Below are 26,784 nucleotides of genomic sequence, written 5' to 3' on the forward strand. Positions count from 1 at the left end.
CCAGGCCTAGAAACTTTGGATACCTGCTACATAGAGGCATTCTTAGCATCCAGCGTGGTAATGATGGAAAATGTAACGTAGTAAAAGCAATCAATAGACTACGCCTGCAAGTAAGAGAAGGATTCTGATGGAAAATTTGGGCCGGGATCCAGCATTAACAGGTCATATTTATCCAACGTTGCCAATATCACCAGCTCTGAATGTGATTTGTTTTCTTCCCTTCAACAAGTTAGTTTTAAACTTAGGCTATATTGTATTACAGGGTACTCCACATACAACATAGGCTTGCGATAACAAAGTCATTGAATTATTTTGCGTTTTATTGTGCAAAGTTCATCCAACTGAATTACTGTGCTTGCCATTCTGTGGCTGAAACTTGCTTCATGTTTTGCCACAGCATCACAGTACTGACCTAATGATATGAACAATCTCTGATAATCGCTAAAATTTGGATACAGAATGAGCTAGTTCAGAAATAACATCTAAAAATCATTGTTTTCCAAGAACTAGGTGATATCTACTAAATAGGACACTGAATAAAATAAAACCAGAATGGAGAATTTGCACTAACTACTGCTACAATTGTCCATCATTTCATCATCCCCTATAATTTCCCTGATTGAATTTGCAGTAACAAGTGCATGCGTTTAGTGAAAATGACAAGTAATTATTATAAATATACAGCCATACTTGGAGCACTGCAACTAACTCTCAATTAACCACAAACAGTTCCCAATAACTTCAGGGGATGAGATTTAAAGGTTGTTACTGTTGTTTGCATACTATGATATACATTATAGTGAAGTCACAGTATATTAAGTGGAACCAATACTCATTCCCAAAGATGGGAAATTCTCTGCTTCTGTCCATTTTCTCCACAAATGTCATGTGATTATCATTTTTCCTCAGAAATCACAAGCTCCGGCTATATGTTACAACTGTAATCACTAATTAGTCATTTGATTCACCTAATCTGCTTGATTTATTGGTTTTCAACTTCTGTTAGTTTTCTTTTAAAAAAAAATACACCTTGGGCCAGAATTCTCAACAATGCCATTGGAAATGAGGCAGGGAGCGACTTCTACCCATCTTCACGTCATACTGCCATAATCTGTGGGGTCAGCTAATTTAAATATCTGAAGGCATGAAGGCTGCCCAATACAGCTCAGATTGGGGGGCGGGGGAGAAAGAGAAGGGGTGGATGATCGTCACATTCACGTGAAGGCGCCGAAACAGATGGCGGAGGGGGGGGGGGGGGGGTCACAATCTCATGTCATGTCCAATGTCATCCTTAAGTGGCAAAATCAGTGAAAGATTTTGACACATTGCAGTGTTACCTGGAACTGGTGTTGGCACCATCAATATCTGCAACCACACCTCCCCTAGACAGTGAGGTTTCCAAACCAAAGTACACTCAAAGTGGATGCTTTAACCAATGGCCTTCAAGCACTCAGGATCAGCAGGTCAGATCTTCCCTCCTGCTAATCAGCAGGTATTCAGACCCAGGACCCAGCACACGTAGCACAGCTGACTGAACAGCCCTCCCGGATGTCCCAAGACAAGAACCACCTTGGTCTGGGACTCATGATATCACATGGAAACAAACACCTAGCATTCAGGTATCATCAGGAAAGGTTTAAGAATAGCACAGAGAAGTATCAAGAGGCGGCTTTAAGGTAAAAAGTACTTGCTGTTTGGAGGTCTGTTTGCAATGGGACACAGTTCCTTCTACACCTCCTAACTTAATTCTTTGAAGTCATCATCAAGGAAGCAATGTAGACTGATGGAAGGATAACCCAAAGTTGGATTTCTTTTCCTTTGGTGCATAGTAAGCCTACGTTTCTCTGTCATTTCTTCTTCCTGTTCTGGCTCCATTATAAGAACAGAGGACTGCCCATAATGAATCCCATTGTTACGGCTCTATGACAAATGGGTGGGAATAAATGAATACCTTACCTGAAATCCTGAAAAGCAGCTTCCAGAATACTTTTGTAGTAGCAGCACAGATGAGAACAGATTTTTAAAACATCTGTTCGATCAAAGCTGTGTTTCAGACAAAGTTTGTCGAGATTCAAAGTCTGTTGAACTCGACCACTTCCTGGTTTGACGCTCATGCTGGTAACTTACCCCTCCTCGCTACAAGTTTAACTTATGTCAGGTGCAGTGTTTGGGGGGAGGGGGGTTAATAAATGAGCTATTGCCCTCATCATTCTATTTGAAAACATGCACCACTTTGGTGGGCAGGTGCATGTTCTGCCTATCATCACTTCTACTGGAGTTTAGTGTGTATTTAAGAACAAGTACAATCTGGCATATCTGATTTACACTGTTGTACCAAAAATAAATATTGGAATTTTTGGCCCTTATTTATCTCTAACATTGCTCAGACTGACAGTGGAATCAGAACCCCAAGCATTGAGGCTATTTCATCATGTATTAGGGGAATATCAGTTAGCTGGGTACTTTATTAACAATGTTCACAAATTGAAACTAACAGAACTAATTTGGAAACAAATGCAAGAAATGTTGCGATTCCTTTTGTCACAAATATGGTTATGTTGAGCCCAAGTTTCCCCAGGAGTTGCCCTGTTTTTTTTGGAGCAATTAGATTTTTTTTGAGCAACTTAAAAATCGCAATTTCCCCCCATTTAAGCTGCTCCAGTGTAAGTGAGTTAGTTTTTTTTAGTTCAATTTGTTTTCAAAAAGGGGGCGTTACCAGCCACTTCCGCCTGTTTTGGCTATTTAAGCAAGTTTAGCCAGCTAAAACTTACTCTGGCCTAAGTTAGTCTGGAGTAAGTGGCCACTTTTGTACGTTCTGAAAAACCCTGCGGTGAATTAAGAGATCACGCAGGTAGCCAGAGATTTTTTTTTGGTGGGGGGGGGGGGGGGGGGGAAGGGAAGTTAGAGGATTCTCCAAAACATTGAACACTTCACTTTTAACAATAAAGCAGCATAGAAACCATCATAATTAATAAAGAATAATAAATGAAAAATAAATCAATAAAAAGTCCTGCCTTGCCGACTGGAACATGCCCTTCAGCCAGGGCTAGGGGCGGGAGGCTCGCAGCCAGCAGCAGGAGATCTGTGCGTCTCACATAGCGTAAGGCAGTCACCTGTGTGTCTGGAAACAGTCCAAAACCTTGCCGATAATGAAAGCCGTCTTGCAGCTTAGTGAGGTGGAGCACAAAGTCAGCTTCTGGGTGAAACACCAAGAATGGTTTGTGAGAAAGGGTCGGCCCTCACTCAAAAGCTGCCATATATAGACTTTGATTGACAGCAATTATCCCTTCCACAGAATTGCATTTCAGTGCTTGACCTGCAAAGTTAACCTTCCTCTAGAAGCTAAGCGAGGGTACAGCTGAGCAATGAAATGGGAGCAAATCCAGTCAGCGGACAGCTATGACTGTCCCCTGCAGAGTCACACTGACTGATTTGTAGCTATCATTTTAAATAGCTCTGTTGTAAGCCAGGTCTGTATAGATCAGTGGTGGTGGTGGTGGGGGGTTGGAGAGAGGGGGGGGGGGGAGAAAGAGATGGGGGAGCATTTTATTTTTTTTATATCCAATAAACCAATGAAGAAACTTCTTAGGCTAGAAGTGCTGAAAGCTGTGAAGGATTCATACTTCCAGTTGGGTGGAAGTACCCTCTTGGACTTGTAATAACAAGCCAGCCTGTGGATTCTACTCAATAAGAATCAAACGGAACTTGGTATCTTCATCCTTCCTGTTCCTCTCCAAATGCTTGCGGACAGCCACAGCAGTCTTGATCAAATTGCAGGGGGCCCATTCGGCTAGGGTTAGGGGCAGCGTGCTTCGGGCCTCTCCCACACAGCCTGCAGAGATTCAGGGACAAGGAGGTACTGCACATGCGCGCACACTCTAGCTCTAGTTTTCAGTGCTGGGACCGAGATCCGCCCCATTCCTTCTGCCGCGCTACACTAAGGGCCTGCATCATTCCAGCTGTGGGGAGAATACCACGGTAACTTTTAGGCGCGGTTTTGGTTCTAAAAAGTCGGCGCCTAAGCGTGGGGGCAAACTTAGGCCCATAATTCCTGTATTAAAAAGGACAAATGAGATTACAATAGATTATTTAAAATAAGCACTTTTAGCAAACAAGTGTGGGCATTGCAGTTTTACAATGGGGAAGAAGAACCTAAACCCCCCCACCCCCCAACACAGGACAATATGAAAAGCGATAGTAGAAAGGATATTTTGCTTTACAAAATAATTCTGCTCACCTGCCGAACATTATTGTGTGCTGCCTTTTTCATTTCTTCATTTAGACCCCGTGATGTTTTTAAATCCTATGTAAAGGGCAATTAGGAAGAACACAGGTCATGTGAAGTCTTGTAAAATGACATATCAGCTGGTTCAATATTTTCAGATGACGACCAACATTCCACAATCTTTATACATAGTTTCTCAACCAGGTTTTAGCATTTGTAGTCATAATGAATGATGAAAAATAGATTATTCATACTTCACAACCAGATAATTTATAGCATAGCGAAGTACAATGTAGTTCTCCTTCCTAGACACACACCTTGATTGTGCTCCCCCAAAACTAAATTGTAGGATCTTTTAATTTTTCAAATTGTATATCTTTACTTCTCACTCAATTATAAAATGCATCAAAATAGGCCATGGCCAAATGGTTGTGTTCTGAAATAGAAACTGTATTACAATTAGTTACCAGGCAGAGAGATAAGAAAAGCTTTAGAAACAAATAAAATGTTAAAAAAAATCTTTAGTGTTTTGAATAACCTTCACTCACTTTCAACAGAGGTTTAAGCTTAAACCAAATGATTTAGCATCGAGGTCAATTCCTGAACACTCAATTCTTTACCAGTAATTGGCTGAAACCCCATCCGAGACGTTGACTAAAATTACCTATTGCCTCCCCAACCTCCCGGATGCAAACAGAATTTTATTTTATAGACCAGCATACCAACTTGTCTATCCAACATCTTGATCCCTCTATTGGCTTCTTGACTAGTCACTTGCTTTCCTCAAGGATAGCCTTTCTCCCTAGGGTGACGAATGTACAGTTTTCTGCATGTATAATGAATGGTGGAACTCTTCTATGATCAGTAGGATCCAGCTGGCCATGCTGAGAAGTGAGCAAGAATTTCTATTCACATTGAAGTTACAAGTTGAGAATTTATTTAGTAAAGAATTAAAAGGAAAGTTTGAAAGTATTTCTTTACAGGTAGGTTGGTTGGAGTGTGTAATCTAATCTTCAGCTTCAAACAATTGAGGCAGACGCTATAAATTCTTTGATGTAGAAAGAGGAATATTATAGGGTAACTATAGAGAGTATAGAAGCCCTGGAAAAGATAGATTGATACCTAATGCAAAGGCCCTCTGTATTCAAGACGGGATGACAGAGCTGGAAAATTTGTACTTTGGAAAAGTGTAGATTTTGAGGACATATGATTGAGGTCTTTAAAATAATGAAAGGATTAGACTCGGTCCAAGTGGATAAGCTATTTGAGCTAGATAGGTTAGAGAGGACCATGGAACACAAGTATGTTATAGAAACAGAGAACTGTTAGACAGTAAGAAATATTTTGCAGAGTTGTCGACCTTTGGAATAAGTTGTTGGCACGTGCATCGAGTGTCGATTTGGTGCATGCATTCAGAAAGCCGCTGAATAAGTTCCTGAGAATGGCAAATAATCTACAAATAGAAAGTAGCTGGCTCATTAGGAGTTGTGCAATCCAGTCACCGTGGTCTCCTCGAACTTGCTTGATTGCCTTCAGGGGTCGGAGAGGAATTTCCCCAGAGCATAAGGCTTTTACTCTCTCCCAGGAGATTGCACGGCTGCATGGGATGAGAAAAATAGGGCGATGATGTGCGGAAGTTACTCCACGTCATGGTGAACAGGCTTGATGGACCAGCGGGCTTTTTCCTGTCCTTTTGCATAAGTTTGTTTGAGGAGAGAGGAAAAAAAGGGCAGCAATAGACCAAGTGGCTCGTGGAATGAAACACGAGCACAGAATGGCTGGATGGTATGTTTCTGTGCTGTAAAATTCTATGATAGGGATGGTAAGTGACAAGTTTTGAAGAATAATTATATGGTGTAAATACAAAGATTTAACTCACAACTATCTCATTATTCAAGGGGCAACTCTGCACTTCCATGGGAGAGATGCACGTGCAGGAACACTGGACCTATGAATCAGAGCTACAATGTTGTAAGCCTAATCTCTGGCCCGTAATTCCCTGTGAGCCTTACTATCAACTGGGAGCTCAGGATCATGGAATTACCCTTGGATTCAGCTAATACTGCACATTCTGGATTTGTCCTTTTTGCAGCATTAAAAAAAAAAGTATCTTTCAGCAGTGTAAAAGGAGATGGTGGTGATAATTTAATACTCTTAGTATTGTGGCCCATCACAGATCAATGTCATCAAGAGTTCCATAAAATAGATGGGGAACACAGCAGCAGGGAAAAGAAAACTCAGATACAGAAATGTAGCATCAAGGTGAAGGGGCAGGAAGGCTGAGCAATACAAATTCAGAAGTAGAAGGTGTTTTTTTAAAGTTCCATTTAAAAACCAATAGGATAGTGGAGTGTCAAGAGTTTTTTTTTAAAAGACTATATTACATTAGACAGCTGGATATTTTCCAATCCTTAAAGTGTTCCACAATTCATTATACATACAAAGAACTGAACTTTTCTCACCCAAGGGAAAAAAGGCTACTTTTAAGGAAAGCAAGTAACTTGTCAAAAAGCTGACTGTAGGACTGACAGGCTGGACAGACAACTTGGTATGCTGAACAATAAAAGTTAAATCATGTTTGCATCAAGATTATACATTTAAGTTGCATGCCCAGAACACTCTGTACAACGGCACTGAAATGGATAAGATCTTGAACAATTAAATTCTACATCTGTATGTCATTATCTGAACAAAAAAGAAAATAGGAAGGATACATAGAATCTACCTATGTGGATAAAATATAATTGTGGAGACCAGTCATTTCAAGTCTCTCCTCCCACTCAGCTGACATCAGCTTTGGAGCATTAGAAGCAGCGGGTGCGAGCACCCTGCACCTCATCAAAATGAGAATTACAATTAAGCAAGTTGTAAATAAATGTCTGACAGTAAATGTGGATGATTAAACAGTTTCTACTTGTGGGGAAGAGCATAACTAGGGGCCATCAATATAAGATAGTCACCAAGAAACCCAATAGGGAATTCAGAAGAAACTTCTTTACCCAAAAGTGGTGAGAATGTGGAACTCGCTACCACAAGGAGTGATTGAAGTGAAATGAATAGAATAGTATAGATGCATTTAAGGGGAGACTAGACAAGCATACAAGGGAGATGGGAATAGAGGATTTTGCTGATAGATTGATATGAGGAAAAGGTGAGAGGAGGCTCGAGTGGAGCATAAACACCAGCATGAACTGGTTGGGCCGAATGGCCTGTTTGTGCCGTGTATCCCATGTAATCCTTTCTGGGCCTGAGCACTGATAAAATATTAAAACCAAGAAAATCCAGTTCCAGTGAGTACAAACCACGTACTTAGTTTTTCTGACTTGGATACTTTCTCCCCCCCCTCCCAACAGTTATTTGGAAGTCGATCATTGGATGTCCAATACAAACATTTGCTATTATACTAAAGGTGTCATACAGAGAAAGCCATACGTACTGCAATTTCCTGTTATATCTTTTAAAAAATCCATTACCGCCTACAGTTTTGAGAGAGAAAATATTACACTTCTCTTTCAATTACATACATATTAGCAATACTGATATGTTTCTACATTATTGGTACGGAAAAACACTGGCATCAGCAGTTAGATGCTTATCATCAGTGCCAGTCACTGAAGGGAAGTTTTGAATACACACTACTTACACCTTGCATGAAATAGTAATTTCTCTTTTCACACTAAATGATTGGATTTGTGAAGACTTGAATCATTACACTACTCAAACTGTAAAAAATTATTCTGTTATTAGTATGACTAGCAGCAGTAATCCCAATCATAACTAAAGCAAAACAATCAAGTATTAATTTTAACATTTTAAAAGGAAAGCTTCGGGCACGAGGAATAGATGATTTATGAAAGTTTTGAGATTTTCATCTGAAAAAAAAATCTCTCGTTGAAGCTGGGTATAGTGTTGATAGATTGGTCAGTCATTATAATCAGGCTATCTTAGAGGCCATCAGACCTTTCCATCCCATTCTATTCTAAGGGCACCAATATTTAGCCAGAAGGCTCATATGCTCCATCATGTATAATTATAAAAGTTACCAAGAATCTACATATGACCAACTCGCATCACAATTGGCAACTTGAAACCTGCAGCACATTACTTTAAAAGACCACAATTACCCAATTTCCAGCCAAGGATCAATGCAATTAAAAAAAAATCCTTATATTGTACTTAGTGTATAATTTTGGGATCATTCACTTGCATTTTGGTTTCAGCATCTGTTCCTATGATTATTCCTCTTTCAGCATTAAACGTTCCCTTGGCATTCCTAGTTGCAAGACTCTCATCAAATTGCTGCGTGATCGAAGAGACTCCACAGAACACACTGTGTTCAATGTTTATGTAAGCATTGACATTGACAGTAAGACCACCAGTACAGCTGGTACACATGCAATAAATTGAAACAAAGTGCACCAGTCCTTAGTGAGCATTCTGATCAGTAGCACTAAGTGAATTTACTGGTAACGGTGGGACCAAGTTTCCACAGGAGTTGCTCCTATTTTTATGGAGCATCTTAAAAATTGCAATTCTCCACATTTAGTTTGCTCCAGTTTCAATGAGTTAGTTCAGTTTCTTTTTAGTTCAGTTTTCCTTTTCAAAAGGGGCCATTACCAGCCACTTACACCTGTTTTGGACATTTAAGCAAGTTTAGACAGCCAATAGTTAAGCCAAACTAACTTAGGCCAGCATATGTGTTCACTTCTGTATGCTCAGAAAAACCTTGCGGTCACTTCACTTTAGAAATCAGGCGCAGGTAGCCAGAGATTTTTTTTTGGGGGGGGGGGGGGGGGCGAAAGTTAGAGGATTTTACAATGCGCTAAACACTTTCGCAACAACATTAAAAGAAGCACTAAGCAAAGCAGTACATTTAAAGCACAAAGACTTACAAAGCACTAAACAAAGCACAAAAAGTAATAAGCAATTAAATAAAAATTGGAAGGAACCCTGCACCTAAAGCACCAAGACCAAAGTAATAAGCAATAAATCAATTAATAATAAAAAAGTAGAAGTCCTACCTTTATGTGAAGGGAAGACAGCAGGCAGCCAATGCGGGAGGGGCAAGACGAGAGGAGGAGGAGGAGGGGGGGGGGAGGGAGGAAGACAAGAGGAGGAGGATAAAGACAAGAGGAGTGGGGGGGGGGGAGGAGGAGGAAGAAGACAAGAGGAGTGGGGGGGGGGGGGAGGAGGAAGACAAGAGGAGTGGGGGGGGGGGAGAGGAAGACAAGAGGAGTGGGGGGGGGGGGAGAGGAAGACAAGAGGAGTGGGGGGGGGGAGAGGAAGACAAGAGGAGTGGGGGGGGGGGAAGAGGAAGACAAGAGGAGTGGGGGGGGGGGAGAGGAAGACAAGAGGAGTGGGGGGGGGGGAGAGGAAGACAAGAGGAGTGGGGGGGGGGGGAGAAGAAGACAAGAGGAGTGGGGGGGGGGGGGAGAGGAAGACAAGAGGAGTGGGGGGGGGGGGGAGAGGAAGACAAGAGGAGTGGGGGGGGGGGGAGAGGAAGACAAGAGGAGTGGGGGGGGGGGGAGAGGAAGACAAGAGGAGTGGGGGGGGGGGGGAGAGGAAGACAAGAGGAGTGGGGGGGGGGGGGAGAGGAAGACAAGAGGAGTGGGGGGGGGGGGGAGAGGAAGACAAGAGGAGTGGGGGGGGGGGGGAGAGGAAGACAAGAGGAGTGGGGGGGGGGGGGAGAGGAAGACAAGAGGAGTGGGGGGGGGGGGGAGAGGAAGACAAGAGGAGTGGGGGGGGGGGGGAGAGGAAGACAAGAGGAGTGGGGGGGGGGGGGAGAGGAAGACAAGAGGAGTGGGGGGGGGGGGAGAGGAAGACAAGAGGAGTGGGGGGGGGGGGAGAGGAAGACAAGAGGAGTGGGGGGGGGGGGGAGAGGAAGACAAGAGGAGTGGGGGGGGGGGGGAGAGGAAGACAAGAGGAGTGGGGGGGGGGGGGGAGAGGAAGACAAGAGGAGGAGGGGGGGGGAGGCAAGAGGAGGAGGGGGGGGGAGGCAAGAGGAGGAGGGGGGGGAGGCAAGAGGAGGAGGGGGGGAGGCAAGAGGAGGAGGGGGGGAGGCAAGAGGAGGAGGGGGGGAGGCAAGAGGAGGAGGGGGGGGAGGCAAGAGGAGGAGGGGGGGAGGCAAGAGGAGGAGGGGGGGGGAGGCAAGAGGAGGAGGGGGGGAGGCAAGAGGAGGAGGGGGGGAGGCAAGAGGAGGAGGGGGGAGGCAAGAGGAGGAGGGGGGGGGAGGCAAGAGGAGGGGGGGGAGGCAAGAGGAGGAGGGGGGGGAGGCAAGAGGAGGAGGGGGGGGAGGCAAGAGGAGGAGGGGGGGAGGCAAGAGGAGGAGGGGGGAGGCAAGAGGAGGAGGGGGGAGGCAAGAGGAGGAGGGGGGAGGCAAGAGGAGGAGGGGGGAGGCAAGAGGAGGAGGGGGGAGGCAAGAGGAGGAGGGGGGAGGCAAGAGGAGGAGGGGGGAGGCAAGAGGAGGAGGGGGGAGGCAAGAGGAGGAGGGGGGAGGCAAGAGGAGGAGGGGGGAGGCAAGAGGAGGAGGGGGGAGGCAAGAGGAGGAGGGGGGAGGCAAGAGGAGGAGGGGGGAGGCAAGAGGAGGAGGGGGGAGGCAAGAGGAGGAGGGGGGGAGGCAAGAGGAGGAGGGGGGAGGCAAGAGGAGGAGGGGGGGAGGCAAGAGGAGGAGGGGGGGGAGGCAAGAGGAGGAGGGGGGGAGGCAAGAGGAGGAGGGGGGGGAGGCAAGAGGAGGAGGGGGGGAGGCAAGAGGAGGAGGGGGGGAGGCAAGAGGAGGAGGGGGGGAGGCAAGAGGAGGAGGGGGGGGAGGCAAGAGGAGGAGGGCGGGGAGGCAAGAGGAGGAGGGCGGGGAGGCAAGAGGAGGAGGGCGGGGAGGCAAGAGGAGGAGGGGGGAGGCAAGAGGAGGAGGGGGGGAGGCAAGAGGAGGAGGGGGGGAGGCAAGAGGAGGAGGGGGGGAGGCAAGAGGAGGAGGGGGGGAGGCAAGAGGAGGAGGGGGGGAGGCAAGAGGAGGAGGGGGGGAGGCAAGAGGAGGAGGGGGGGAGGCAAGAGGAGGAGGGGGGGGAGGCAAGAGGAGGAGGGGGGGAGGCAAGAGGAGGAGGGGGGGGAGGCAAGAGGAGGAGGGGGGGGAGGCAAGAGGAGGAGGGGGGAGGCAAGAGGAGGAGGGGGGGAGGCAAGAGGAGGAGGGGGGGAGGCAAGAGGAGGAGGGGGGGAGGCAAGAGGAGGAGGGGGGGGAGGCAAGAGGAGGAGGGGGGGGAGGCAAGAGGAGGAGGGGGGGGAGGCAAGAGGAGGAGGGGGGGGAGGCAAGAGGAGGAGGGGGGGGAGGCAAGAGGAGGAGGGGGGGGAGGCAAGAGGAGGAGGGGGGGGAGGCAAGAGGAGGAGGGGGGGAGGCAAGAGGAGGAGGGGGGGGGAGGCAAGAGGAGGAGGGGGGGGAGGCAAGAGGAGGAGGGGGGGGAGGCAAGAGGAGGAGGGGGGGGAGGCAAGAGGAGGAGGGGGGGGAGGCAAGAGGAGGAGGGGGGGGAGGCAAGAGGAGGAGGGGGGGGAGGCAAGAGGAGGAGGGGGGGGAGGCAAGAGGAGGAGGGGGGGGAGGCAAGAGGAGGAGGGGGGGAGGCAAGAGGAGGAGGGGGGGGAGGCAAGAGGAGGAGGGGGGGGAGGCAAGAGGAGGAGGGGGGGGAGGCAAGAGGAGGAGGGGGGGGAGGCAAGAGGAGGAGGGGGGGGAGGCAAGAGGAGGAGGGGGGGGAGGCAAGAGGAGGAGGGGGGGGAGGCAAGAGGAGGAGGGGGGGGAGGCAAGAGGAGGAGGGGGGGGAGGCAAGAGGAGGAGGGGGGGGAGGCAAGAGGAGGAGGGGGGGAGGCAAGAGGAGGAGGGGGGGGAGGCAAGAGGAGGAGGGGGGGGAGGCAAGAGGAGGAGGGGGGGGAGGCAAGAGGAGGAGGGGGGGGAGGCAAGAGGAGGAGGGGGGGGAGGCAAGAGGAGGAGGGGGGGAGGCAAGAGGAGGAGGGGGGGGAGGCAAGAGGAGGAGGGGGGGGAGGCAAGAGGAGGAGGGGGGGGAGGCAAGAGGAGGAGGGGGGGGAGGCAAGAGGAGGAGGGGGGGAGGCAAGAGGAGGAGGGGGGGGAGGCAAGAGGAGGAGGGGGGGGAGGCAAGAGGAGGAGGGGGGGAGGCAAGGAGGAGGAGGGGGGGAGGCAAGGAGGAGGAGGGGGGAGGCAAGAGGAGGAAGGGGGGGAGGCAAGAGGAGGAGGGGGGGAGGCAAGAGGAGGAGGGGGGGAGGCAAGAGGAGGAGGGGGGGGTGGGGAGGCAAGAGAGGGGGTGGCGGGGGGGGAAAGAGGCAAGGGGGGGGGGGGGGGGGGTCGTCAACGTTAAACAGACAAGCCTGCCCTGTGATCCTGAACTTCGATTAGTCCAAAACTCTTGCAAGAATCCAACTCCACTTACTCACTTCACACAAGTATTAATTATTGAAAAATAATAGTCCTGTCCCACTATACCGAGGTGCTGAACTCACTATCAGGCTGAACTCATACTGAGGCTAAATTCCATAGTCGTCTGTGCTTTCAGTCCACTGTTCCCTCGCAGATCGTGGCAGGGAGCCCACTCGGCCAGGGCTCGGGGCAGCATGCTTCGGGCCCCTCCCACACAGCCTGCAGCACACGCACACAGAATCTGGGGGCGAGGAGCTATTGCATGTGCGTGCACGGTTTTCAGTGCCGGGACCTGGCTACGCCCACATCACATTCTGCTGCGCTTCGCCGCGCCAAGCGCCTGGATCGATCAGACTGCGTGGAGAATACGAAGGTAAATAATAGGCGCCGTTTCTGTTCTAAAAGGTCGGCGGACCTCACGGAGGTGCGCCGTTCTAAGGGTCGGTGGAAACTTGGGCCCGCTATCTCTAATAAGTGGAGCATGAAGTAGTAACGAAGGGGTATTAAGTCATTGCAGAGTGGAGACTCAATCACTTTGTAAGGGAGGTGAAAGTTACGTTACTCTACAAATAGCGAGGAAAACCATCTTCGACCAGAAAATGTTTGCAATAAAAGCTCGTGTTCCTTGAAATAAAGGCAGATAGTTTTAAAAATATTGCAACAATACAGATTACTTGGATGAAGGCCTGAAATGTGGGGCTAAAGTCAACCTACCTTGAGGTAAAACATGGATACTTCAAATAGACGTTGACTGCAAGAAGCAAAAGATTTATGGTTCTCTGAAATTCCATTATCCTGGAGTACTTTTGCCACAACTTCTTTCAGCATCTAAGGAGAAACACCGAAGTGCAAACTGAAATTAAGGAATATTTCTATGCTCAAGTCCTGTTCCTAAATAGTTCAGAAAATATGATGCCATATCCTTACAAATTAATTTCAAAGTATGATTCTGAAAACTGATCCATTAATTGACAGTTATACTACATTGGCACAGTAGCACTATTTAGAATAGCCATCCAATATTTAATAAAGTAAAGGAATTATGAGCAATAACATTGAATTTTCTTCCACAGATGTGAATCAGTTGTAAATGTAATCCTACCTAAAAAGGTTAAGAGCAAATAGCGCTCAATTCTCCGTGCAAATTCATTTTCATAATCATTCACAGCACTGCGTGGTGGGAGAGGGAAATTGTGTTCGTTAGTTTTAAAGGGTTGGGGCCAATTAAATGGAAGCATCACAGCAGAGAAACAAAAATTCTGTTAGCCATTTGGAGCCTCAAAAGACATCTCAAGCTAGAGCATGTTTTGCCAAGTAGATTAAGAACTGGCAGTTATAAATGAAGGGAAAGGAAACCCTGGATGCCGGCATGAGTCGACAGACAAGTGAGGGTGCTAAATCCCAGATGGCGCTACATGCAATGCTTATTGAGGAGGGATGTCCTCAGTACCATTCAGCACTCCCATGTCGTGGGTCAGCATTAGAGCATGGTTGCAAGGAGGTACAACCAAGTTTCAGGCCACAGCTGATCATTACTATCTCTGCATATGCCAGTCCCACTCTGCATATGCCAGTCCCATGCTTCAAGGCAGCTCCAATATCCTTACAGCAGATGGCACAGCTATGCATCTCTGCTGACCAAGACCCTAAACAGACTAACCCTCACCATTAATGCCATAACGTGCAAAAATAGTTGGGGCCATCTTGGTGGGTGCAGCCAATCAGGCAATGCTGCCTCTTGATCACCCTGGCATGTATTATTTGATGCAGTACCACCTAAAGTAGAAAAGCTGAGAGCTGTGATTGAAGAACCATCCAGCATAACAGTTAGTCAGGCATTCACACATCTTAGTGAAGACTATCATTGGTCTGATGTCCAAACTTCCTTTGGGAAGAGGCGCTTCCACCAGAAAATCTGCCAAAATTTCAATATTTGTCTGCACATGTCATTATGCAGGTGCTACCAGGAGTGCAAGGAGCAGCTTGGCATCTCTCCATAAGACAACGTCTCATTTTTAAAACTGTCATCCTTGTTTTCAAATCCCTCCATGGCCTCACCCCTCCCTATATCTGTAACCTCCTCCAGCCCTACAAGCCTTTGAGATCTCTGCACTCCTCCAATTCTGGCCTATTGCACGTCCCCGATTTTAATCACTCCACTATTTGCAGCCGTGTTTTCAGCTGCCTTGGCCCCAAGCTCTGGAATTCCCTCCCAAAACCTCTCCGACTCTCTACCAATGTTCCTTCTCAGACGTGCAGCTGTCTGCCAGTCCCACGCAGGCCGGGACCGGCTTCTTCAATGTGAAATTTCACTCATGCGCAAAACTTTGAATGGGCCGCCCAGCCAATTAAAGGGGCTGCCCTCCCCACAAAAATTGCTCTATCTATTTCACCTATTTTAAGATGCTTCTTAAAACCTATCTCCCTGATCTAGCTTTTGGTCAACAGTTCAGATAACGCTTTCTGTGGCTGTGTCAAAAATGCTTTTATTGATTTTGCTCATTAAGCGCCTTGGGATGTTTTACGACGTTAAATGCACCATGTAAATGTAAGTTGCTGTTGTGGTTTGTTTATTTCTTCGTCTGAGCACATCAGCTTAGAGAATTCCCACTGATGCCAATAATGGTGCTGGGGAAAAAACATAGTAAGAGCAAATGGTACAAAGGCTCATGCAATCTCAAATGCCAGCAGAAAAATATTCAACAAAACCAGAAACTTAGCTTTCCATTCAGTAGCCTTTACAATTAATTGCCTGACCCATCAGTCCCATAGCACTCCTGGCAGGGTACTCCTGCATTCCCATGTGTTGGAAAATAGGTGCACAAAAAAATCTCATCCCCTCTTGACTACAGTCATGAAGCTCCAGTTTTGGACTGAAATCAAAAAGGAATGAAAAGAGGCAGGAGGTTCAGGTCGACCTAACCTCCACCCCATTTATATAGCAACATACCCTCGTCTTTAGGTTGTAACGGAGATGAAAATTAGCCACACTATATTTAGTACATTCTAATACATATCAAGTAAAGAACCAAATAAATATCTTTATTTTCCCATGTATTAGAAGGATGTGATAAAATTACTTGACACACTCTTTACCCTTTTATGTTTCTGAGATCGTGATTCCTTTTGTTTCACATTTTCATGGCCAGGTTTTGTTACCATTCTCGGAATCTGGCTGTTGGACTGCTTGCTGGAAGTAGAACAAACAACTGCAAGCCTTTGAGAGTGTTCCCGTAAAGCAGCTACTAAATGATGTCCATTATTTCCACCTCCTCGTGATGTGCGTAGTGAATATTGGGAACGAAGTGATTCCGTGCTTTTGGACTTGGCGAGTCTGGAAGAGATGGGTTAATAATTATTAGTTTTAAAATGGGCATATCTGAATCACTTGTACAGTTCTGAGAAAACAAATCTCATATTTTATATCCCACTGTCTCTATTGTTTCTGCTCATTTTTCATTGTGTGCATCTTTCAGCTATTATATCACAACGAGCAAATTCTGGTTCGATGTTTCCAAACAATTATTTTAATCTAAATAAAAAGCAAGTGCTGGCTATCAAAAGAAAACTTCTGGAAATGCACAGCAGGTTAGTTACCACCTGTATCCAAAAGATCAGATTGTTTCAGATGTAACCGTTGTCAGAATCTCATTCCTTTTACGCTTGTGCTTTTTGAATTTGTAAGCTGGACACTGCTTCTCACAACTGTTACAGGCTATTTAACAGACTGCTGAAGAATTTCCATTTGGGGTTGCTTTAAAGTCACAAAGGTAACCAAGTTGGTGGATAATTGAGCTTTTTTGCATTGCTTGCATGTTCTTCATCGGACTTCCATTTAAATTTTCTATGATTTCGACTTTGCCACTTCTGATAGGAAGATCTCAGTTTACTGCGAAAAGACTGAATTATCACCATTCCCCTCACCAAACCAAGAGCTGTATCAGCATTCGTCAAACACTTAGTAGGTTACAAATAAAATGCAGCAGTTAAATCTGAAAAATTTTAAACCATACATAAGCAATGGGAATCAAACCCAGAGAGAGTAGAACTAAGCCATTAAATGAAGCAGTCGGATACAGGATGAAACTGAATTGGTTATATTGAGCAATACAGCACAATAATTGGCAGGATTTGTGCAAAATAGTGCAACATGGTCCTGCTTCTGATACAAAAAAGGTTGAGTATATGACTTAAAAGGGAGGGGCATAATGGTGAAGGACAGAAACAAAACAGTTATAAATTAGTAGCAGTTACAAGGTCTCATTATGGTCTGGTGCACAAACACAGGCTGTTGAATGTTACAAAATACTGCAGATCCTGCAAATCTGAAACATTCAGCAAGTCAGGCAGAATCTGTTAAGAAGAGCGTTAACATTTCAGGCATCACCATACATTAAATGAAGAAAGGCTATGTCTCAATTGTTAAAATTCTTCCTTTCTTTACAGGTGCAGTCTGACTTGCTGAGTGTTTGCAGCTCGCTTTGTTTCTGTTTGAAAGTTACCTTTTGCTTGGATGAAAACTCTCCACCTTCCTTGACCTACGCTTCTGTCCAGTCCCGTCAGTACTTTTCTGATCACTTTGTAAAGCTTCACCATCTGGCACACTTCCAGGCTCTGAAAGAACTGCAGGAGACGGCAGCGGGCTTAATCCATAAACAACTGGACAGTGTTCCCTTGAACATGTTGTGTTAGTTTCATAGCGGATAAGGCGAGACTGAAGCTTCCCAAATCCAACATCTTTTTCCAGTGCTTTTCTGTTGTCGAGACAGTACCTGCAATTTTCATGCAGTATCCATTATAGACTCAATCAACAATTTGTCAGGTAAGCCATTTATTGTGTACACATGCAAAATAGTTAATCACATAAATGGTTTCACACAGAAACTGAGCAGGTAAGCCTTGGAGTATCATCTTCCATGGAAACATTTAAATCTAAAAACACTGGAGATTAGGCACCATGGCTATGAACCGGCACCAAGGAAATTAGGAACGTTTACCTCATCATATTTTTCAGGGTTCCAAGAGGTCCAGATAAATGTTGGATATCACTACAATTCTATAACCAGTAATCAGAGGAAGGAACGTGGAGATAATGTCAATTAAGCTACTTCACACAAAAGGTGGTGTGTGAGAAGAAGTCTGCCAAGGGAAGCAGTGGAGAAGTTTCAGCAAATGAGAGGGGTAGTTGGATAGCCTTTTGGCAAAAGAAGTGATTTAAGGATGTAGATGAAGTGTAATAAAGTTTAAAACATTTTTTTTTTGGGGGGGGGGGGGGGGGGTGTGAGGGTGCCAACCAGATAGACCACATTAATTTTTTTCTGGTCTCACATTCTTTTGTTCACATCAGGATCAGGTATCAAGCTTCATTAGCCACTGCCAAACTACAAAACAGTTTTACACATCCAAAGTGGGGATGGGAAAGGCGCTGTATAAATGCAAGTTGTTCAATGAGTGGTGAAAGAAACCAGTACAGTAATGCGGTCATACAGTTTCTTAAACATCCTTCCAGCAAATGCATAGAACACATTAACATGATACCCCCTGCTGAGAGTTGGAATGTGTGGGTGACATGCCATCTGTTGGTGAGGCGGGAGTCCAGGAGGCCGATAAAAAGGCCCAGCAGGAGTTCGTGAGGCAGTCAGTGAGGCGGGAGGCCGGGGAGCAGCGTCGAGGAGGCTAGTTGGTGCAGCTGCAGCAGGGGCAGAAGGTAAACAAAGAAGTAGAAAGAAACCGAAAGGTGATGTCACACCCAAGCGGGTAAGTGACTGGCTGGTGACAGGCGAGTAGTTTTTCTTTTCCTTATCAGTAGGTAACCTTTATCATTGTTGTTGCCAAATTAAGTTAATCTAGGGGTTAAATCATGGCAGGAGAGCTCGGACACGTGTTATGCTCCTCCTGTATTTTGTGGGAACTCGGACGTTTCCAGTCCCTGATGACTACATGTGCAGGAAGTGTGTCCTGCTGCAGCTCCTGACAGACCGCATTGCGGCACTGGAGCTGCGGGTGGATTCACTCTGGAGCATTCGTGATGCTGAGGATATCGAGAATAGCACGTTTAGTGAGTTGGTCAGACTGCAGGTAAGGGTTAAACAGACAGAAAGGGAATGGATGACCAACAGGAAGAGCAGTGGAAGGAAGGTAGTGCCGAGGTTCCCTGCGGTCAGCCCCCTCCAAAACAGATACACCGTTTTGGGTATTGTTGGGGGGTGCGGGGGGCGGGAATACTCATCAGGAGAAGGCAGCAGCAGCCAAGTCCATGGCACTGTGGGTGGCTCTGCTGCACAGGAGGGCAGGAAAAAGAGTGGGAGAGCTATAGTGGTAGGGGATTCTATTGTAAGGGGAATAGATAGATAGATGTTTCTGCGGCCACAAACAAGACTCCAGGATGGTATGTTGCCTCCCTGGTGCAAGGGTCAAGGATGTTGCAGGACATTTTGGAGCGGGAGGGTGTTCAGCCAGTTGTCGTGGTGCATATAGGTACCAAAGATATAGGTAAAAAAACAGGATGAGGTCCTACAAGATGAATTTAGGGAGCTTGGAGTTAAATTAAAAAGTAGGACCTCAAAAAGGTAGTAATCTCAGGATTTCTCCCAGTGCCACAAGATTAGGAATCGCAGGATAGCTCAGATGATTACATGGCTTGAAGAGTGGTGCAAAAGGGAGGGATTCAAATTCCTGGGACATTGGAACCGGTTCTGGGTGGGACTAGTACAAACCGGACGGTCTGCACCTGGGCAGGACTGGAACCAATGTCCGAGGAGGAGTGTTTGCTAGTGCTGTTGGGGAGGGGTTAAACTAATATGGCAGGGGGATGGGAACCCATGCAGGGAGGCAGAGGGAAGTAGAATGGGGCAGAAGCAAAAGATAGAAAGTAGTAAAATTAAAAGTAGAGGGCAGAGAAACCCAAAGCAAAAATTAAAAAGGGCCATATTACAGCAAAATTCCAAAAAGGGCAAAGTGTGTTAAAAAAACAAGCTTGAAGGCTCTGTGCCTCAATGCAAGGAGTATTCGCAATAACGTGGACAAATTAACTGCACAGGCAGCAATGAATGAATATGATATAACTGGCATCACGGAGACATGGCTCCAGGGTGACCAAGGCTGGGAACTCAACATCCAGGGGTATTCAACATTCAGGAAGGATAGACAGAAAGGAAAAGGAGGTGGGATAGCGTTGCTGGTTAAAGAGGAAATTAACCCAACAGTAAGGAAGGGCATTAGCTTAGATGATGTGGAATCTGTATAATACCAAAGGGCAGAAAAGGCTAGTGGGAGTTGTGTACAGACCACCAAACAGTAGTAGAGAGGTTGGGGACAGCATCAAACAAGAAATTAGGGACGCGTGCAATAAAGGTACAGCAGTTATCATGGGCGACTTTAATTTACATATAGATTGGGATAACCAAACTGATAGCAATACGGTGCAGGAGGATTTCTGGGAGTGTATTAGGGATGGTTTTCTGGACCAATATGTCGAGGAACCAACGAGAGGGCTGGCCATCCTGGACTGGGTGATGTGTAATGAGAAAGGACTAATTAGCAATCTTGTTGTGCGAGGTCCCTTGGGGAAGAGTGACCATAATATGGTAGAATTCCTTATTAAAATGGAGAGTGACACAGTTAATTCAGAGACTAGGGTCCTGAACTTAAGGAAAGGTAACTTCGATGGTATGAGACGTGAATTGGCTAGAATAGCCTGGCAAATGATGCTTAAAGGGTTGACGGTGGATAGGCAATGGCAAACATTTAAAGATCACATCTTTAACAATTGTACATCCTTGTCTGGACTAAAAATAAAATGGGGAAGGTGGCTCAACCATGGCTAACAAGGGAAATTAAGAATAGTGTTAAATCCAAGGAAGAGGCATATAAATTGGCCAGAAAAAGCAGCAAACTTGAGGACTGGGAGACAATTAGAATTCAGCAGAGATAAAGGGTTTAATTAGGAGGGGAAAGAGAGAGTATTAGAGGAAGCTTGCCAGGAACGTAAAAGCTTGACTGCAAAAGCTTCTATACATAGGTGAAAAGGAAAAGATTAGTGAAGACAAATGTAGGTCTCTTGCAGTCAGATTCAGGTGAATTTATAATGGGGAACAAAGAAATGGCAGACTAGTTGAACAAATACTTTGGTTCTGTCTTCATGAAGGAAGACACAAATAACCTTCCGGAAGTACTAAGGGACCGAGGAGCTAGTGAGAAGGAGGAACTGAAGGATATCCTTATTAGGCGGGAAATTGTGTTAGGGAAATTGAGCGGATTGAAGGCCGATAAATCCCCAGGGCCTGATAGTCTGCATCCCAGAGCATTTAAGGAAGTGGCCCGAGAAATAGTGAATGCATTGGTGATCATTTTCTAACAGTCTATCGACTCTGGATCAGTTCCTATGGACTGGAAGGTAGCTAATGTAACACCACTTTTTTTTTTAAAAAAAGGGGGGGGGGGGGGGGAAAAAAAAAAAAAAGAGAAAACGGGTAATTATAGACCAGTTAGCCGGACATCAGTAGTGGGAAAAATGTTGGAATCAATTATTAAAGATGTAATAGCAGCGCATCTGGAAAGCAGTGACAGGATCGGTCCAAGTCAGCATGGATTTATGAAATGGAAATCATGCTTGACAAATCTTCTGGAATTGTTTGAGGATGTAACTAGTAGAGTGGACAAGGGAGAACCAGTGGATGTGGTGTATTTGGACTTTCAAAAGGCTTTTGACAAGGTCCCACACAAGAGATTGGTGTACAAAATCAAAGCACATAGTATTGGGGGTAATGTATTGGCGTGGATAGAGAACTGGTTGGCAGACAGGAAGCCGAGAGTTGGGATAAATGGGTCCTTTTCAGAATAGCATGCAGTGACTAGTGGGGTGCTGCTAGTTCTGGAACCCCAGCTCTTTACAATATACATTAGTGATTTAGATGAAGGAATTGGGTGTAATATCTCCAAGTTTGCAGATGACACTAAACTGGATGGTGGTGTGAGCTGTGAGGAGGACGCCAAGAGGCTGCATGTTGACTTGGACAGGTTAGGTGAGTGGGCAAACGCATGGTAGATGCAGTATAATGTGGATAAATGTGAGGTTATCTATTTTGGGGGCAAAAGCACGAAGGCAGAATATTATCTGAATGGCGACAGATTAGGAAAAGGGGAGGTGGAACGAGACCTGGGTGTCATGGTACATCAGTCATTGAAAGTTGGCATGCAGGTACAGCAGGCGGGGAAGGCGACAAATGGTATGTTGGCCTTCACAGCTAGGGGATTTGAGTATAGGAGCAGGGAGGTCTTACTGAAGTTATACAGGGCCTTGGTGAGGCCTCACCTGGAATATTGTGTTCCATTTTGGTCTTCTAATCTGAGTAAGGACATTCTTGCTATTGAGGGAGTACAGCGAAGGTTCACCAGACTGATTCCCAGGATGGCTGGACTGACATATATGAGGTGAGACTGGATCAACTGGGCCTATATACACTGGAGTTTAGAAGGATGAGAGGGGATCTCATAGAAACATATGATTCTGACGGGGCTGGACAGGTTAGGGGCCCAAGTTGCCACACGATTAAAAAACGGGCGCCCCTGAGCTGGGCGCCCGTTTTTTGTGCCAAAAAGGGCGCCAGAAAAAAAACGCACGATTCTGGAGCGCCCTGCAGCTTCATGTCTGCTTGGCGCGGCGCCCAGGGGGGGCGGACCCTATACTCGCGCCGATTTTGTAAGTGGGAGGGGGCGGGTATCATTTAAATTAGTTTTTTTCCTGCTGGCAACGCTGCACATGCGCGTTGGAGCATTCGCGCAGTCTGAAGGAAACATTGGCACTCAGCCATTTTTGTAGTTCTTTGTAGCTGTTTAATTTTTGAACATTTTTTAATAAAAGCACATTGCCATCAGCACATCAGCACTGAGGCTTCTTGCAGCAGTGAGAAGGCTGCAGGAAGCCTTCGAAAGTTGAGGCAGCCGTCCCTCCCCCCCCCCCCCGCAGGAACGAACGGCAGCGCCCCGCCCCGCAGGAACGAACGGCAGCGCCCCCCCCCCCCGCAGGAACGAACGCAGCGCCCCCCCCCCCCCCCCCCCCGCAGGAACGAACGGCAGCGCCCCCCCCCGCAGGAACGAACGGCAGCGCCCCCCCCCCCCCCCCCCCCCCCCCCCCCCCCCCCCCCCCCCCCGCAGGAACGAACGGCAGCGCCCCCCCCCCCCCCCCCCGCGGGAACGAACGGCAGCGCCCCCCCGCGGGAACGAACGGCAGCGCCCCCCCCCCCCCCCCCCCCGCGGGAACGAACGGCAGCGCCCCCCCCCCCCCCCCCCCCCCCGCAGGAACGAACCCCCCCCCCCCCCCGCAGGAACGAACGGCAGCGCCCCCCCCCCCCCCCGCAGGAACGAACGGCAGCGCCCCCCCCCCCCCCCCCCCCCCCCGCGGGAACGAACGGCTTGCTCCGCCCCCCCCCTCCCCCGCGGGAACGAACGGCAGCGCCCCCCCCCCCCCCCCCCCCCCCCCCCCGCGGGAACGAACGGCTTGCTCCGCCCCCCCCCCCCTCCCCGCGGGAACGAACGGCAGCGCCCCCCCCCCCCCGCAGGAACGAACGGCAGCGCGCGCCCCCCCCCCCCCCCCCCGCGGGAACGAACGGCTTGCTCCGCCCCCCCCCCCCCCCCCCCGCGGGAACGAACGGCTTGCTCCGCCCCCCCCCCCCCCCGCGGGAACGAACGGCAGCGCCCCCCCCCCCCCCCGCGGGAACGAACGGCAGCGCCCCCCCCCCCCCCCCGCGGGAACGAATGGCAGCGCGCGCCCCCCCCCCCGCGGGAACGAACGGCTTGCTCCGCCCCCCCCCCCCCGCGGGAACGAACGGCAGCGCCCCCCCCCCCCCCCCCCCCCGCAGGAACGAATGGCAGCGCCCCCCCCCCCCCCCGCGGGAACGAACGGCTTGCTCCGCCCCCCCCCCGCGGGAACGAACGGCTTGCTCCGCACCCCCCCCCCCCCCCCCCCGCGGGAACGAACGCCTGCAGCATTCTCCCTGGCTGAAGCACTTTCACACAGGTAGGAAGATGGTTTATTTAATCTTTTCTTGGCTTATAAATGTTTATTCAGGTTGGATTTATTTGTATAATATTTGTAGAAGTATAAATAAGGATTTATTATAGAATTTAATGACTTCCCTTCCCCCCCCCCCCCCCCACCTCGTTCTGGACGCCTAATTTGTAACCTGCGCCTGATTTTTTAATGTGTAGAACAGGTTTTTTTCAGTTCTACAAAAATCTTCACTTGCTCCATTCTAACTTAGTTTGGAGTACGTTTTCACTGTGGAAACTTTGAAATCAGGCGTCAGTGGCCGGACACGCCCCCTTTTGAAGAAAAAATTCTGTTCCAAAGTGGAACTGTTCTACTCGACTAGAACTGCAGAAAAAAATGTGGAGAATTGCAATTTCTAAGATAGTCCGTTCTCCACCAGTTGCTCCTAAAAATCAGGCACAAATCATGTGGAAACTTGGGCCCTAGATGTGGGAAGAATGTTCCCAATATTGGGGAAGTCCAGAACCAGAGGACACAGTCTTAGGGTAAGGGGTAGGCCATTTAGGACTGAGATGAGGAGAAACTTCTTCACTCAGAGTTGTTAATCTGTGGAATTCCCTGCCGCAGAGAGTTGTTGATGCCAGTTCATTGGATATATTCAAGAGGGAGTTAGATGTGGCCGTTACGGCTAAAGGTATCAAGGGGTATGGAGAGAAAGCAGGTAATGTGTACTAAGGGAATGATCAGCCATGATCTTATTGAATGGTGGTGCAGGCTTGAAGGGCCATTTGGCCCACTCCTGCACCTATTTTCTATGTTTCTATATTCAATGTGACAAAAGAGAACCAGGTTTTAATGCAAATAATCTTGTACAAAGGTTGATTATTAGCAAAAGGAAAAAACCAAAGAACTCAAAAGTACAAAACTAAAGTGTACGAGTACATGATTTCTCTGGCATGTCATTTTTTTCTTTTGTTAAGCAAGAAGTTTTTTCCATTTGCAGTTGTAGTAAGCTACTTTGGAATTCACACATACTCCACAGAAATTATTTGCCAACATTCTTTACGTATAATAAGAGAATGAAGCACCTTACATCTCACATGCTGAATTACTTGTGAACCTTTGGAACATCACACTTACTCAAGTCCATGGTACTGGCACTCTGCAGCCTTTTCAAATGACAAACCTTTCAGCTTCTGTACAGTCATCTCTGGGGTAAGTGGAAACTCATTTTCACTGAAATGGAAAAAGTTTATCTTTTTAAAAAGTACAATACTAAGATTTGTGCATTCACAATATTTCTTTGTGAACCATTTTAACTTTTAAAAAAATTCACATTAATTATATCTGGCACAATATCAATAAAGTATATCAAAATTCTGTGCAATCATTGTAAACAAAGGGCAATGCAGCAAAGCACATTGGGAGAGTGGAACATTTAAAAATAGCAGGTACCCAGTGGCAGCGGCAATGCAGCAAAGCACATCGCGGGTGCGGATTCAAAAATAACAAAAGAACAAGGAGTGACATCACAGGACAGCAGGCAGGTGAATGGTTGGTGAGTATTAACGTTTTCTTTTCTCTAAGCTAAGACAGTGGTTTAAACTAAGAGCAGGAAACTATAAAGTACTTTATTAATTTAAAAACTTAACTAGATAAACTAATTAAAATAACTATCAATAATTGCTAAATAAAGATTTTAACTAATTAAATAAATAAAACAAGGTTAGACGAAGATATAGCAGAGCAGGCGGTGTGTCTGGACTGCAGTATGTGGGAGTTTTTGGACAGCGAGACCATCCCGAGTGAACACATCTGGAGTAGATGTCTCCGCCTCAAATCTCTCCGGCTCAGAGTTATTGAACTAGACTGCAACTTGGAGACACTCAAACACATAACGGAGGGGGAAATAGTATCTGGACAGTTTGCTCCAGACTTCAGTCACACCTTGTAGAGATGTGCAGGTTCAGAATGGGGTTGGTGTGACCAATAGTGTGCTGAATAAAGGGAACCCAGATAAGAAAGGGAATGAGGATCCACAGGAACTAATCCAACAGGGTACTTGATACCTGTGAGGATAAGAATAAAGACTAGGAAGGACAGCCAGAATGCAGACCAAGGCACTTTGAGGCAGGCGGCTGTCCAAAGGGGGGGCAGGAAGCGGAAGAGGAGGAGAGGAAACATAATGTGGTAGTTGTAGGGGATTCTATAATTAGGGGGACAGATAGCATCCTTCGTAAACAAGATTCAGTGTCCCACATGGTGCCAGGCTGAGGGACATCTTGAATCAGCTTGAAAGGATATTGGAGAGGGAAGGGGAGGATCTAGTTGTTGTGGTCCACGTTGGGACCAACAACATAGGGAAAAATAGGCAAGAGGTCCTGTTTAGGGAGTACCAGGAACTAGGAATGAAATTAAAGAACAGGACCTCAAAGGTTTATAATTTCTGTAGGATTACCTGATCCACGTGCAAATTGGCATAGGGATAAGCAGATTTGGGACGTGAACATAGAAACATAGAAAATAGGTGCAGGAGTAGGCCATTCGACGCTTCACCACCATTCAATGAGTTCATGGCTGAACATGTAACTTCAGTACCCTATTCCTGCTTTCTTGCCATACCCCTTGATCCCCCTAGTAGTAAGGACTACATCTAACTCCTTTTTACATAAGAACATAAGAATTAGGAACAGGAGTAGGCCATCTAGCCCCTCGAGCCTGCTCTGCCATTCAATAAGACCATGGCTGATCTGGCCGTGGACTCAGCTCCACTTACCTGCCCGCTCCCCATAACCCTTAATTCCCTTATTGGTTAAAAATCTATCTATCTGTGACTTGAATACATTCAATGAGTTAGCCTCAACTGCTTCCTTGGGCAGAGAATTCCACAGATTCACAACCCTCTGGGAGAAGAAATTCCTTCTCAACTCGGTTTTAAATTAGCTCCCCCGTATTTTGAGGCTGTGCCCCCTAGTTCTCGTCTCCCCGACTAGTGGAAACAACCTCTCCGCCTCTATCTTGTCTATCCCTTTCATTATTTTAAATGTTTCTATAAGATCACCCCTCATCCTTCTGAACTCCAATGAATAAAGACCCAGTCTACTCAATCTATCATCATAAGGTAACCCCCTCATCTCCGGAATCAGCCTAGTGAATAGT

General features: G+C 47.1%; 1 protein-coding gene across 2 annotated transcripts in view; it reads right to left on the reverse strand.

Moving 5' to 3' along the window:
• The window catches only part of mtbp (MDM2 binding protein), a 98,244-nt gene that overhangs the window by 5,110 nt on the left and 66,350 nt on the right, over positions 1-26,784 (reverse strand). For both annotated transcript variants that reach the window (XM_070888777.1, XM_070888769.1), the window contains exons 17-21: positions 24,766-24,861; positions 17,138-17,407; positions 15,732-15,969; positions 13,350-13,463; positions 4,238-4,303 (exon numbers count right to left, since the gene is read on the reverse strand). In XM_070888777.1, coding sequence (XP_070744878.1) covers positions 4,238-4,303; positions 13,350-13,463; positions 15,732-15,969; positions 17,138-17,407; positions 24,766-24,861 — 784 coding nt within the window. The remainder of the gene's footprint in view (positions 1-4,237; positions 4,304-13,349; positions 13,464-15,731; positions 15,970-17,137; positions 17,408-24,765; positions 24,862-26,784) is intronic.

Source organism: Pristiophorus japonicus, chromosome 1, assembly GCF_044704955.1.
Source record: "Pristiophorus japonicus isolate sPriJap1 chromosome 1, sPriJap1.hap1, whole genome shotgun sequence".
Classification (NCBI taxonomy): Eukaryota; Metazoa; Chordata; class Chondrichthyes; family Pristiophoridae; genus Pristiophorus; species Pristiophorus japonicus.